Source organism: Ceratosolen solmsi, unplaced genomic scaffold (assembly GCF_000503995.2).
Source record: "Ceratosolen solmsi marchali unplaced genomic scaffold, CerSol_1.0 scaffold30, whole genome shotgun sequence".
Classification (NCBI taxonomy): Eukaryota; Metazoa; Arthropoda; class Insecta; order Hymenoptera; family Agaonidae; genus Ceratosolen; species Ceratosolen solmsi.
The window spans coordinates 3,213,381-3,227,988 of record NW_011948421.1 but is presented as its reverse complement, the minus strand read 5'-3'; the positions used below and the strand labels follow the sequence as shown (position 1 = coordinate 3,227,988).

The window sequence follows — 14,608 nt, the reverse complement described above, 5'->3', positions numbered from 1 at the left end:
GATATTGAATTCAAGAGTCTTTTCAATTCTCGTTATAATTTATAAATTTTCACTTTAAATTATTGTATTTGACGTTAGGTAACGTTCATTCATTACCTTAGTATAACATTCCAGAAGTTTACCCATAATTATATTATTTATTTGTAGTAATTATGAAATAGAATACTTAATACTGCAAATGACTTTAAAGCGTAGTTTTGAGACTTGAGCTAATTACAAAAACGAATGAAAATTTACAATAAATAAAAACATTATGAATCGTTGTCCTTCAGTACTTATCTAATGGATTGATATTATTTTAATGAGTTGTATCATTGTATCAATGTATTAAAAAAATTATCAATAATTTATTTATTATTTAATAATGATTTAAATTAAGTATAAATGCATCTATTCGTATTATAGAATCGAAGGTAACTCATTAAGTAATTAATAAAATATTTTTTTAGTTGTTTTTATAAATTTTCATTGAAATTTTATAAGAACTCATATTCACAGTTTTTACATTAACTTAACATTTGACTCATATTTTTATTTACAAACATTCACAATATTAATATTATTTGTTTTATAAAGTATAATTTATAATTGAACATTATCGATTCCATATAAATTTAAAACTATTTGCCATTACGTATGTTCTTGTTTATAAGTTTTCATCAAGAATATATCGGCACTAAACGACATATCTTGAGAATTTTTTTTTTTTTTTTTTTTTTTTTTTTTGGTTTTTTATTGTTTTTATTATTAATCTATACATTAAATTAGAAATTAGAAATATTATTTAGAAAGTACAATAAAAATAATTTAATTTTCGTATCATTTTTCAATTCATTTGTTATAAACGTGAAATTATTTTACTAAGATTTAATACAATAATTTGCTTAAATAATTATTATATCAGCTTTTTTTTTTTTTAAGATGTGCCATTCGTATATTTTATTATTAATAATTTTTAAATAAATTACAACGCGATTAGATTAAAAATGTAATTAAACATGAATGCCGTTAGAATTTAAATATATGATTATTTTATTTCTTTATTTATTTATTTATTTTTTTTATTTTATTTATTTTTTTTTTTTTTTTGCAATTCGTAGAAATCGAAAGAAGTAAAGGAGCTAGGGAATAAAAATTATGACGTTGTTTCACCCCAAGTGCAAATAATATGCACTCGTAGTAAAGCAGAAAGTATTTTCAATGAAAAACGTGTTATTTTAATTTAATTTAAGAACTAAAAACAATCGAGAGCTGTTGAGCGGCTGGCTTATCGTGAGTGAATTCAGATGGAGGGCAACGAAAGGCAATATTGTGTGATGTGAGGATGACAGGCCTTCCGGTCTAAGTATGAATGAGGAAACGGAAGTGCCTTGGTCATCAGGATTGATTCGCAGTTACTCCCAGCATGCAACCGTCGTCCTTCAACACTTTCAACAACACCGTTCGCATCCTGAATCCGTGAAATACTCTCGTTCCAGCTGTGAGTTACGCAACAAGCAAGAGACATTGACCAATTCGAATATAGACCACGAGAATGAATTAAACAATTATGATTACCAATCCTGGTACGCTAAAGTTTCTTTTATCGATCGTTCTGCATAATAGACGATTTTATTAAATAGGCTTAAATCTTCTTCTTGCTGATATTTTCTTTTTATTCTCAACTAATATGAAACTGTCTATATATATATATATATATATATATATATAAAATTTATTTTCCATTTACTATATCATATTTTATCACAAAAATGTCTTTTAAGCGTGCGGCGAGAGTGTGCATTTTACTATATATCCAATTGAATAGCAAGTTGATCTTCTGATTATATATTTTTATATATAAAGTGAAAAAAAGGTATATTGTATATATAATATGTCGGATATAATTTTTAATTTATATTTAAAATGAGAATAAGAGGTTATCGTTTAGATTTAAAACACATTTAAAAAAAAAAAAACTCAATTGTTCTTAATCTTATAAAATTGTTTATATATAAATTTATATATATATATATATATATATATTATATATTATTATATATAATAATATAAATTTATATAAATTTATATAAATATTATATATATATATATATATATAATTTATATATAAAATCTTATAAAATTCTTAATCTTAAATAATTTAAAATCTTCATTATCATCGGGCTTATTATTTTTATCTATCCAACATTTGCTCAGTTTTCAATTCAATTTAATCATCAATTTAAAATACTTTTATTTCATAAACATAATTATAAAAATAAAAGAAAATCTATATGCATTCACATTTATATTGAAATGGTATTTTAAATGATATAATTGTTAAGTAGTTAAGGCATTAATGGGCGATAATTAGCTAATTAATAAACACTGACATAACAAATAAATACAAATTCATGATATATATCTTGCACGTGCTTATGCAACACTTCCACTGCATACAAAATACATAACAAATGGTTAAGTACATAATACCTAATATGATTGATAAGTTCTATTGCAGTCATCGCTCGTAGTAATGTCAAGTATTGATTCGCAGGCGATTATCAAACTCGTTATCGGAGGACGAGAAGGAGCTGTATAATCGTCAGAATCGTGAAATTACCCAAATTGGATTCGGTGACTCGAGCGGGTTGACGAGCCAATTTTCGGAAATCAGCCTGGAGCAACGGAATTTGGAAGATGCGAATGGATTCCAGCGGATTTCTGGCTTCGAAAGTACTTCGTTACCCTCCACGAGCCAAATCGTTTCGTCGTCCACCGAGACTGGACAAATTTTGTCGAACGATGACAGCGACTATCAATTATTGGATGAGCGGTAATGTTAATAAATAAACTTGTCAATTCAACAACAGACTCTTTATCGTTTATATCGCGCGTTATGCATGCGAGTGCTCAGTCGTAAAGAAAGCACACTTATAGGCTAAATTTTCATGGACTGATTGATCGTCTTGCCGACATGCGCATAGAAAAAGTCGCTACTTATATACTTTTGATACTTCGGTCTAACCATTAATTAATTGTTGATCTATGTCTTTGATAATGATTAAATAGCTACGATGTTAATTGTTCGAAATAAGTTTATCGCTCACGATGATCCAATATTTGCACGTCTTAGGCGCTTCGATTCGTAAAGCAGTCAGATTAGCTTTTAATTAGAGCGAGAGGGAAGGTCGTAAAGCTCGGTGTGGCCCAATTAATTGATGTACTACCTCAAGCGCTGTTCGATTGCTGAATCAAGCGAGTCGCATAAATAAAATACACGAGATCGTGATTTTAAGTATTAGGCAATGGAGGAGAGATTCAGAGACATTCAACTTGCGAGCTTTTTTTTCAGATCGGGACGTAAGAGCCCCACGGGCACGACGATGGTGCGGGCCTACAGCAGCTCAAACTCCCTGGCAGGAACCGCGGGTCGGCAGCGGCTCGGCGGTGTTCCAATTATTCGGCAGATCTCCTACGAGAACTGGACGCGCGACAAGCAGCGCCAGTTGCAGCGGCGCCGGGACGAGACCAGACGGATGGAGCTTAAGCGGGCGGAGGCGGAGGACCGCGAGAGGCAGGAACAGAAGACCAAGCAGCGTCAGGAGTACCAGCGCTTCCTCGACTGGCTCAAGCGAAAGAAACACGAGAAACTCCTGAGACGAGAACTCGTCGAGAAGGAGCTCGAGCTCGAGAGGCAGCTACACGAGGTCGAGCGGAAGGCTCAGATATCCAAAAACATCGGACTCATGCAGTGGCACAAGAAGAAGGAGAAGCAGATGAAAGGTCGCGCCTCGTATAAAACGACCGTTCCATTAGGTTTAGCGTTTGGTAGTTCAATGCATGAAATTGGGGAGGAGAGCATTTCGTATTTTCCCGTCTAACAATTAGCTCGGCGCCTCGGCACTCTTTTTCCTTGAAATATATCGTCACCTATTCGGACAGATTCTTTTTCAATTGTTAATATTCTGTAAATATACTTTTAAAAAATATAGACAATTGTAAAATGAAGGAGATAGAGAGATAGAGAGATAGAGAGATAGAGAGAGAGATAGAGAGAGAGAGAGAGAGAGAGAGAGAGAGAGTGAGAGAGTGAGAGAGAGAGAGAGAGAGAGAGAAGGAGTACTCTATCCGTAAATTAATGGTTAATCGAATCCTTGAGTAGTCCTAATTTAAGTAATCTATAAATCCTAAACTTAGCTTCCATTCTCGATGCAAAGCGGAATTTATTTGTAAATAAGCTTACATTAAAAAACGAAACTAGAAACATTGATTAATAAATAGATATTTGATTGGATACGTATGTTATCATTATATATGAAATTTAAGAGAATAAAATTACAATCGCTTAGAATTGATCGGACAGAGAAAGGATTGAGGAAAATTATTAACAAGTACGCTAATTTAAAATTACCTCCATTAATAAAATACTATCTTTACTTTTACATCAAATAGTTAATATCTATTTAACAAAATTAAAATTTATAATCTTTCATCTGTAAACATTGCATTATTAATGCTTTGAAATGTAGCCACGGAGAAGGAAGAATTAATGAAGCAAAGAAAAGCTAAAGAAGAGAAGGAAAGGAGGCTGGAGGAGAGTTTAAAGGCTTATGAAAAATGGCGTCAAAAGTCAAAAAATGTACCAAAACCAGCTACACAAGGACTTTTACGTTTGTTTTACATTATAAGTTTATTCATTGTATAAAGAACAGAAAGCGTCCATATGTATAATAATTATTAGAATGTTTTTATCATCTATTTCATGCATAGTTTTGACAAATATCCGTATATTGTATTTCTTTTTATTAAGTCATAATGTATAAGATATTGAAACTAAAAATAAATTATTTTAAATAGCTAGATAATCAGTTTAATATTTTCTTAATAAATAAAAAATGCAGTCGTAACTTTGTATTTCGGTAAATTAAAATACGTATATTCAATTATGTTATTTGCATCGTTGATTGAGGTGTTTTTCTAGCCTATTTTAATCTCAAAATGCTTTAAACTCGGATAATATTTATATTTTTTTTATAATTTATTCAAATTATTATATCTTACATATCCATGTATATTTCTCAAACGAATTTCAATTAAATTTTCTTTAAAATTAAAATTTAACTTTGAATTAATACACTTACAGCCATTATTTATTAAATGAAAGGGTTTTTTTTTGTTTTTTTTTTTTTGACAATAATTCTAGAGATTAATTAATAAAATAATGAATTTAAATTAAAATTTTGTAAATTTATGATACAAAACAGCCTAAAAATTTTCCCCGTTCTCAATCATCTACTACTAAAGCTTGTTTAATACATGTGAGTTTATTATTTTCAGCTCATCAAAAAGCTAAACCAGCCTTCACTAATCCAACTCCATGGAAATCACTCATAGATAATGCGAGCGACGATTCTGATTCCTCGACTCCAATGAAAACAACCAACTGGGCTGTTAAAAATCCACGAAGTAAAAGGACTTACGTTAAAAGATAAAAATAAACGAATAGGAATGAAAATAGAAGCATCGTTGTTTGAACAAAAAAAAAACAAAAAAAAAAAAAAAATACAAAATGTTAATGTAATTTAATGTTTTATTTTTAATCGACGTAGGAGTTTTATCGCACGTACGTACATTTATATAAACTATTCGATCGGACCTTTGCTACGTGGTCGTATTTATTAGAATATGTTTTTGTATTAATATTAATTAATTTTATTTATTTTTTTTCTCTAGTAAACTTCTCAACCATCCACTCGTTACTTTTTCTCTCTATTTCTTCATTTATTCGTCGATTCTTCTTCATCTTGAAGTTGCTTGATATCTGTGTTGTCCATGAAGTAATAAGATGGCTGTCGTAATCGCTGTAAATTATAAAAATTTCCAATTAATAAAGTCCTTACAATCAAGATATAATTATTTTTAATAACTTTTGAATTAAATAGATACTTTAATATTCCAATGCATAAATCATTTATAATTTCATAAAAATATCTGTTTCATTTAACTGCTCCAAAGTGAATTATATGCATAAAAATGAGATAGAAAATTCCTTCATTTCTCCGACATTAAATGTAAGAGGAAATAAGTTATTAATATAAAGTTTATTAATTAAAAAAAAAAAAAAAAAAAAAAAAAAAAAAAAAAAATCAGTTTTTCACTGTCTATATATATATATATCACAATTAACAATAGAAATAGAAATTGTTTTTATTAAAATTTAATTTCTCACGCAATAATTTTTATTTATTCATTCATAAGAATACAATTATATTAAACTAGTGAGAGCCTTGCAAAAGATTACGGTAATAAAATCTACTTTTCAGATTTAAAATTTCTAATTTAATTGCCGCGACATCGAATGAAAAATTTATGCTAATTCGATTTATTTAAATATTTAAACATTTAAAGTTTGATGCTTTTAGAATTTGGAGCTCCTGTTTTTCCATCAATAGTGTCTCGAAACTGGACTAAATGATATAACTTAAAATGGTTAGTAATTTTTTAGTTTAGTTAATAAAGTTATTGTGTAATATATATATATATATATATACTAATAAAAAAGTTAATAAAATTGTTGTGAAGCATGCGCGTGTGCTAAATTAAACCGCGTTAGGTATCTCAATATATTTATTTATGCGTAATGCAAAAATGTCTATTTATATTTTGACGTCTAATTTGTAAAGTTAATTTATAAACAAAAGTCATTATCCTATTAGGGTGACTTTTATTTGACATTACTATCACAGTGCCAATTATTCTACGTTAAACATATATTTTTGAAATTTTTTATATATCAAAAATACAATAACCGGTAACATTCAAATCTTAAGGGCATTATTTATTACAAATCTATACAATATTAAAATACCATAAATATTCATACAAATATATTATTATCAATAGTATTTCAATATTAATTACAAATTTGTTTAAAAATAATTATTTAGCCTGAGTAGCTAACTTACTAAATCTTTTTGCACTCGTTTTGCACCTGCTTGTATCAGTATACTGCTCATTTCTTCTACCGAAGGTACTCCCATTGCATAATGTAACGCTGTTCTTTCTAACTGAAAAGTATAATTGCAACATTAAGATTATAAAATTAATACATTATGTAATAGTAATGACGTCAATAGTCCGAGTGTTGGGTACAAATTTTTCTCGAACAAGTGAATTTCTCTTATCTGCTATCGAATTAGATTATATTATAAAATTAGTAATTTTATAAAAATTAGTCGAGCCCACAGACACACTCAAATGGAATCCATTAATAAAGCATTATTGTCACGATCCAAAAAGGATTTAAAAATTATGGTTTGCTCACATTATCGCCAAGACACAAAGTCTCCGGATACGTATTGGCGATGTACTGGACAATCTCCGGGTATTCACGAAGCACGGCGATATGCAATGCGCAACGACCGGTTGCATTCTTTCCGAGGACGAGAAGCCGCGCGCCTTCTCCGTTTACCTCCAGGAGTTGTCGAACCTTAACCGGGTCACCCGACCTTATGGCACTATGAATGCCATCCCTTAATTTCTGCAAACATGAATAACGTGCAATTTCAATTTATTTGCGAATGCCTGCCCTTCGCAGATAGTGTTATATAAGCAATTTGCCGCGATGTATTGCTAATGTAATATTGGATAGAATATTAAGAGATTTAAAAATGTTAATAATTGTGGCACTCCACTCGATTACTGTATCGATAAAAATCAATAGAATTTATATCTAACATTTCCCTTTACATACAATCATTCTAGAATCAATCATTTTTATTAAAGCCATAAGTAGTCTTATTTTATTTACAATTTTTTTTTTTTTTCTTAATTCCTTACATGACGTTTTGCATTTAATTTCTACGTTACTTTGCCTTGAATTTAACTATTAATTATTATATTTATTGGCACGTTAAATATCCTTTTACATTATTAAAAGCATTCAGTTGTGAAGCATCTAGTCACATAATTGTATGATTTAACGGATATTTATTATGAGTAAGTTCTAAACGATAAAAAAATACCATAAAATTGGATATTGATTTGAGAAATTCAACGGTCGACTTATTTTTCTCATCGTCTGCTATTCGAAGAATATTTTTACCGTCATCTTGAGTGTCCAAAATATGATCGTATCCTTCCATCAACAATTCAACTAATTTATCCGTTTCACCTGCAAAGCCAAATATTTTTAACGATACAATTAAGCCTAATGATATTTAAATGAAATGAAAAGTAATGAACGGAAAAGATTAGAAGATATTAAATCACTTACAGTTGAAACGAGCATTTTTAACACTGAAACGAACATTATTGAATACATACCTCGTGCTGCGAGATAAACAACAAATCGATCGATTCCTCGTACGTTATCGCGATTTCCTTTCAATTCCGCAACATCTCTGCCCGTTCTATATTCAGTATCTCGAAATGCAATGTTAATTTGTTTCTCTTGCAAAAGATGATACAGTCCATCTTTTGAATGTGAACGACTTGCTGCAACGTGCAGTAAAGTTTGTCCGTCTTCATCCTAGTCGTAAAAAAAAAAAAACGTATATACAATTCGATATAAATATATCTGTAAATGAAGAATTTTTATTAAAAAAAAAAAACGTATGTACAATTCGATATAAATATATCTGTAAATGAAGAATTTTTATTAAAAAAAAAAAACGTATGTACAATTCGATATAAATATATCTGTAAATGAAGAATTTTTATTAAAAAAAAAAAAAAAAAAAAAAAAAAAAAAAAACTAGTATAAAAACTTTTCATACCATAAATTTAGTTGAATTAGAAAACATCATGACATTTATTGCTATCAATATTATTATATAACAGTAGAATGATAATAAAATTTTAACCTAATAATCAAATTATTGTTTGAATAGTAAATATTAATTAGATTAATTGCACAAAAAAAAAAAAAAAAAAAAAAAACTAAAGTTAAAGCTATTGCCGTTTAAAAATATTTAAAAATTTTTATATATGTATTGTAAATTAGCATCTTATGTTTTCAGACTCTTTAGCTTTATTCTCTTAAATTCTAAATAAATACAAGTGCGTTAAGATTAAGATAAAAACAAACAAAAGGGAAGATAACAAGGAGGTAGAAAAATTTCCGTGTCTACTAAAAGTACTTATAAAATTAGACGTAAAATCTAATTGTTAATTGGACATAGATGATAGAGAACCAATGGAAATATTTAAGTTCTTAAATTTATAAATCATATTAATCAAACACACACATACTATATTAATAAATATTTAGGGATTTCATTTGATTTCAACTGAATTTCTTTATTTTTGAGGAATAATTAGCTTTATTATTATAAAATAAAAGCTAACGTCCTACCCTCTCTACTTCTGTAAAAAACGTGTATGGTATGTCTAAGTCTGGACTCTGAGGATATCCGTCATCGTTGTCATCGTTAGTTCGGCTTTCTTGATTAGCTTCATCATTCTTTTCATTCTCTGAAACTGTTAAGCCGCTCGAATTCTATGGAAATAAATTTAAAGGTAAAATTATTATATTCGCAAATTAAAATAGTCGAGAGTCAGAAAATAATATCATTTTCTCAGAATATCTCAGAATAAGTAAAAATATTATTAAGATTATAAATCAAAATGTAGTGTGATATTTTAAATTACCTCTTTCTTATCCTTTCCATTGTCCTTATTGGCAAAGTTATACAGATAACTCGCAAGAAATGTAATAGGATCTTTTGGTCGAGAAGTTGCTATTTCTGTTAAACCTTTTATTAATGGATCGCCGAGTGCTGAAAAATGCAAGTAACATATGAAAATAATTTTGTCGTAGCAAAATAAAATAAGAATATTTTCGTTTCATAATACATTTGTATAGCATATGAAAAGCAAAATTTTTAATTAAGTACACTCTCGTTGGATGCCTTGATCATAAACAAAAAACAAAAACAAAAAACAAAAACAAAACAAAACAAAAAAACAAAAAATCCTTACAATACATGTTTCAAATAAATATTTACAAACTAAAATCTAGAATAAAAGATATTTAGCTTGGAAGTATTAGTACATAAAGCAAATGGATATTATTATACATTATAATTTTTATTGCCTTAATGCTTTACCGATTCAATTTATTATTTTCATATTGATAAGTAAATCTGTTTGCAAATTGTTAAAAATTTAATAACTTAAGATTGATCTTATCAATATTTAATGAACTTATTGTGTTATTAAAAATTTTAAATGAAATTGTTATTTATGCTACTTACATGACGCTAGATAACGTCCCTCTTCGTCTTGAAAGATTTTCAGCTCTGTAAATACGACAATTATGGTATAAATACGTGTAGACACTACAATTATTAAGCGTATAATAGTCGTTAAATTATTTTTTTTTTTATAATACAGTACGTTCATAAGAAATTATTAAGTGCATATATACAAAGTGCTGCATTAAAAATAAATATGGCAAGCTAAATTCAGAACAATGAACAGAGAAAAATTATAAAAACCCAAAGGATTATAAAGGCGTATTAATGTGTAGTCAGTGAATCAACTATATTTACATAAATCATAATAAAATATTGCAAACGAAATATATAAGTAAATGAAAATACATAGAAGAAATAACACGAGGCTGCTTTTATTTTTATGAAAGAAATTTACGTTGTTTAGCATTACAGAAAATTCACACTGAAAAGCGATTATTAATATAATGAAGCCCGCGAGAGTTCGATTTTATTTATTTAAGGGAAATCAATACGTACGCGTGCTTGTTTAGACACGTACAATGCTTAAACATCAATTTAAACATTATGTTGACAAGAGAATACATCCTCAAAATATAATCAAAGTGAGACTTCTGCGTAACTGATTTACATAATGCAATGCAAATGTTAAATATTATTATGACACAACTCGTAACAGATAATTTTATATTAGAAATTACACATTCACTGGAGTAAAAACATCAAGTTGGAAAGACATGTGCTATGACACATTTATTGATCAGTGTTAATTAGTTCGGTGCGACATAAAATAAGAAAGACGTCGATAATTTGTCGCCACTCTATTCCATTGCATTGCAAGAAAATCCATTTTAAGATTAAAATCCATTTGTTATTTATTTTACTAGCAATATGTATCCACCAATAAACATTAATAAACAATGATAATAGACGCTTTATTATTAAAAACTTGCTTACTATTAAAGTCGTTGCTTTAATAATATCTAAGTGTCAAATTTTATGTATAAACATTTACACGTTTGATATATTACTTTGTAATTTACTGTAAAAGTAAAAAAAAAAATTTCTTTTTAATAGATGTTTTTTGTTTTTGTTTTTTTTTTTTTTTTTTGAATACATAAAAAATTTTTTTAATTTTAATAACATTTTTTTTTTTTCTCTCTCTCTCTTATTAAGTAAATTAATGTTATCTTTTGAAATTGTATTAAAATATATTTTTTAATATTAAAACCAATATGCAATTGCATAAAAAAAAATTTTTTTTTATTTTTGTTTGAATATTTAAATTATGTATCTTAGTCGCTTTAACAAACTTTAATAAATTTGAAAAATCCGAGAATATATGTTATTAGTACGAATGTCGAATATGTGCTAATATTTTCTTTTTGAAATAATGTTTAATCGGCTTTGAAAATCATCGCTTTTATCTATCCTACATAAAATGGTATTTAATTATAAATAATCGAGTATTTAAATTAATTATTTGATTGAAAATTATTTTGACATTTTTTCTATATCGAAAAAATTATTAAAATGATTGGGATAAAGGAAAATTTTAATCGTACTTTTAATTAAGTAAGACCATTAAAATTATTCCAAATTTCAACGCACATTTTACACTTATTAATGTCGGAAAGTTAAAGTTTGTCATCTTGTTTAACATACATTTAGTTGTTGTATACTTTTATTTCAAATACTATTACCATAAAAGATTATTAATTTTAAAAGGCTCACCTATTAATATAAATATATATATATATATATATATATATATATATATATATAATAAAGTGTAAAAGAATTTTGTATATTAAAATTGGAAATTAGCTTTTGAAATTACTATCGTATAAATGGCGTCAAAGAATCGAGTCATTTTTACTTAATTATATCGAAAAAGAGAGAATCGAATTCGTTTTATATATTTACTAACCCAAAAATAAGGCTTTATAATCCATCTCGTGACATCCGAGCAGCTACGTGTACAATTTCCGAGAACGAATCTCATAAAATTTATGAGTTGATACATGCGTATGTCGTTCTCTCATTCTCCATTACACATCTTTCCAAATTGATGGACCTTCCTGATACTTATTTTTATACTTATTTTTAACGAAATAACGGTCGGAAGTTTACTAGTGTTTTACCTAAAATTGGACGAGACATGCGGCAAGTCAACTTTGTCGGATGACCGAACTCGCCGTCGTATTATAAAATATGTCATTTACTATTCATATAATAATGCTGCTTACAAGGAAGTAGTGTAATTATAATAAAAGTGTGAGCACCGATGAGAGAGTATCGATGAGTTATCTATCCTCTTCGGGGTGAAAAGATGCAGAGAGAAATTAATTTATGTGTATAAACGAAGATGAGCTATTGTGTCAGTCTTGCGAAATAGAGGACTAGGAGTGGCCGTAGCGGTGGCCGAAGCGACGGCAGCGGCGTCCTTGGGAGGATCAGGATCTGATAGCCCTCGGACCCGACAGGCGTCGCCTCTTGAAGATTTTGGCAATGACCGCGGCGATCTTGAACGAGCTCGTAAGCGCCATCTCTTTCTCGAGCGTCAAGACATTGACGACCGCCCTATCGAAGTCCTGATAAGTCTGGAGCTCGTCGACCGAAAGGCTCTGCTGATTACCCAGGCGCACCGTGTCCGTGCGTAACGTAGGCTGAATCCTCAAGCCCCGTACGACACACAGGTGCTTGAGATCCTCGGGTCTTTGCGCGAGGCCGGCCAGTTTCACGACTACCTCGAAGCGCACGGTATTGCCGATGGCGCATGGTCGTGAGGTCAGGAAGCCCAGCTTGGGATCCCGCCTCCACTCGAACATTCCGTCGAGGGCGGTGACGACCTCGGCCAGCCTCGAGTACGCCTTACCCAACTGGCCGGGCTTGTTCTCGCTGCTGCTGCAGATGACGCGCACGTGATCCTGCACGTTGACCCAGACGGCCAAATCCCCGGCTGAATTAACGTAAACGCCCCGTCCGTAGGGCCAGTGTTTGCCGTGCAACCGGCGCTCGTCGCTGTTCTCACTCTCGATCAGGGGAAATAGCAAACCCGAGGCTGCAGTGCGCGCCCGCACCTCGCTGAACGGATCAAGGAGCTCGCTCACGGTAAAGTACGTGCCGAAATCCTCTTGGCCCGAGTCCTCGGTGATAATGGCTTTCAGCTCGGGTCCCATGAGGGCGCTCGTCACGATCCGCTCGGTCTCTTCGAGTTCGCTAATCCTCATGGTCAGGGGAAGCTGGTGCTTGTCGAAGTTGCGCGTGCACTCGACGATCCCGGCCATGATGTAACGGCCCGAAGGGTCGAGATCGCGGCCCTCGAGGCCCGGCTTGTCGTTCGAGCCTGGTCGTTGCAGATCCACGTGGAAGAAGCGCGTCGGGGGTTGCATTGGTAGATCACCGGTCGCGGTCACGCAGTGCAAATTGCGAATGAGCGGCTCGAGCAGCTCCACGAAGACGACGTAGCTTTCAAAGTCGGGCGCCACGACGTTGCCCGTGAAGTCCTCGTCGTATGAGGATATCGACAATCTACACGTGCGGATAAGATTTTTCGTTTGCTCCCTTATTTACCTTTATTTTTATTGTGTTTTTCTTTATCAATTTTCCTTTTTATTGGTTTTCTTGGTTTAACGTCTGTCGCGCTGCTCGTTAGATAAGCCTACGTTGCGAGACCGATACGAGACATTGGGCGAGACATTTTCTACAAATTTTATTATTATAATTCCGTTGACATCGATTATTTCCTACATCTATTAAATTTTTTTAAATAATCTAATTTACAAAAAGTACATAATAGCTTTAAGTACTTTAAGTAAGACGGTGAAAAAAATATTTAACCCGATGCGTAATAATATGAAAAGAATAAGCTTACAACATTTTGACTGAGGTAGCGAATGATGCATTTAACTAGTGTTTAAATATTCAAAACTAAATGCAAATTTCATTAGAATTTCAATTACAGATTAATTAACAAAATAGAAAAATACGGTAAGAAATTTTATCAAACAATGTGAAATTATATCACAAAATTTCAAGACATTCTATCGACTTTCAATCAAATGAAAATGCATTTTTAGTCTATCGAAATCTCATCACTTTAATAAAATTAGTAATATTTATGATTTAAGAATACTAATAAACTTTAATGAGTTTTTAAATCTCTAATATACAAGATATACGAACTATTATTATCAAGAGGTTAGAAAAATGTTTCTCTCGTTTTAATTGATTTCGAATTTAAATAAGAATAGTCCATCGCAAGTAGTAATCCTCCATGCACTTGATGAAATCATTAGCGAGCAGAATTTAAAACGCGGTCGCACATATCTAACCCAACGAGCAGCCTTCGTTTAATCGTCCAAGATTACGGAGTTGAGATAGATAGA

The 14,608-nt window shown here is 30.5% G+C and overlaps 2 protein-coding genes across 6 annotated transcripts in view; one reads left to right on the top strand and one right to left on the bottom strand.

Annotated features, from left to right (window-relative positions):
• Positions 1-1,224: 1,224 nt before the first annotated feature.
• LOC105361345 (coiled-coil domain-containing protein 34) lies at positions 1,225-5,794 on the top strand. Of its 3 annotated transcripts, XR_912832.1 has the most exons (6): positions 1,225-1,565; positions 2,537-2,815; positions 3,335-3,765; positions 4,512-4,652; positions 5,320-5,605; positions 5,716-5,794. XR_912832.1 is itself a non-coding variant. In XM_011498485.1 (5 exons), exons 1-5 carry the CDS (start codon positions 1,348-1,350, stop codon positions 5,472-5,474), a joined length of 1,224 nt encoding a protein of 407 aa, XP_011496787.1. In that variant the 5' UTR covers positions 1,225-1,347; the 3' UTR covers positions 5,475-5,694. The 3 variants fall into 3 exon arrangements, 1 of the variants encoding a protein (XP_011496787.1); XR_912833.1 differs by lacking the exon at positions 4,512-4,652; XM_011498485.1 differs by lacking the exon at positions 5,716-5,794 and having other exon boundaries at positions 5,320-5,694.
• Positions 5,721-14,608, bottom strand: part of LOC105361346 (uncharacterized) — an 11,277-nt gene continuing 2,389 nt past the window's right edge. The window contains exons 1-9 of one of the 3 annotated variants that reach the window (XM_011498489.1): positions 12,362-12,638; positions 10,239-10,283; positions 9,634-9,761; positions 9,338-9,481; positions 8,308-8,512; positions 8,007-8,155; positions 7,307-7,522; positions 6,948-7,049; positions 5,721-5,843 (exon numbers count right to left, since the gene is read on the bottom strand). In XM_011498489.1, the coding sequence (XP_011496791.1) occupies positions 5,760-5,843; positions 6,948-7,049; positions 7,307-7,522; positions 8,007-8,155; positions 8,308-8,512; positions 9,338-9,481; positions 9,634-9,761; positions 10,239-10,283; positions 12,362-12,380 (1,092 nt within the window). In that variant the 5' untranslated portion in view covers positions 12,381-12,638 and the 3' untranslated portion in view covers positions 5,721-5,759. Of the gene's footprint in view, positions 5,844-6,947; positions 7,050-7,306; positions 7,523-8,006; positions 8,156-8,307; positions 8,513-9,337; positions 9,482-9,633; positions 9,762-10,238; positions 10,284-12,147; positions 12,267-12,361; positions 12,639-14,608 lie in introns of those variants that run through there. The other 2 variants (XM_011498488.1, XM_011498487.1) reach the window with 2 other exon arrangements.

Excerpts from the sequence above, each read along its gene's own strand:
- LOC105361345 (XM_011498485.1), top strand. The coding sequence starts at position 1,348 with ATGAATGAGGAAACGGAAGTGCCTTGGTCATCAGGATTGATTCGCAGT. Across the intron at positions 3,766-4,511 it reads GAAGGAGAAGCAGATGAAAG|CCACGGAGAAGGAAGAATTA; the intron begins GTCGCGCCTCGT and ends TTTGAAATGTAG. Across the intron at positions 4,653-5,319 it reads AGCTACACAAGGACTTTTAC|CTCATCAAAAAGCTAAACCA; the intron begins GTTTGTTTTACA and ends TATTATTTTCAG.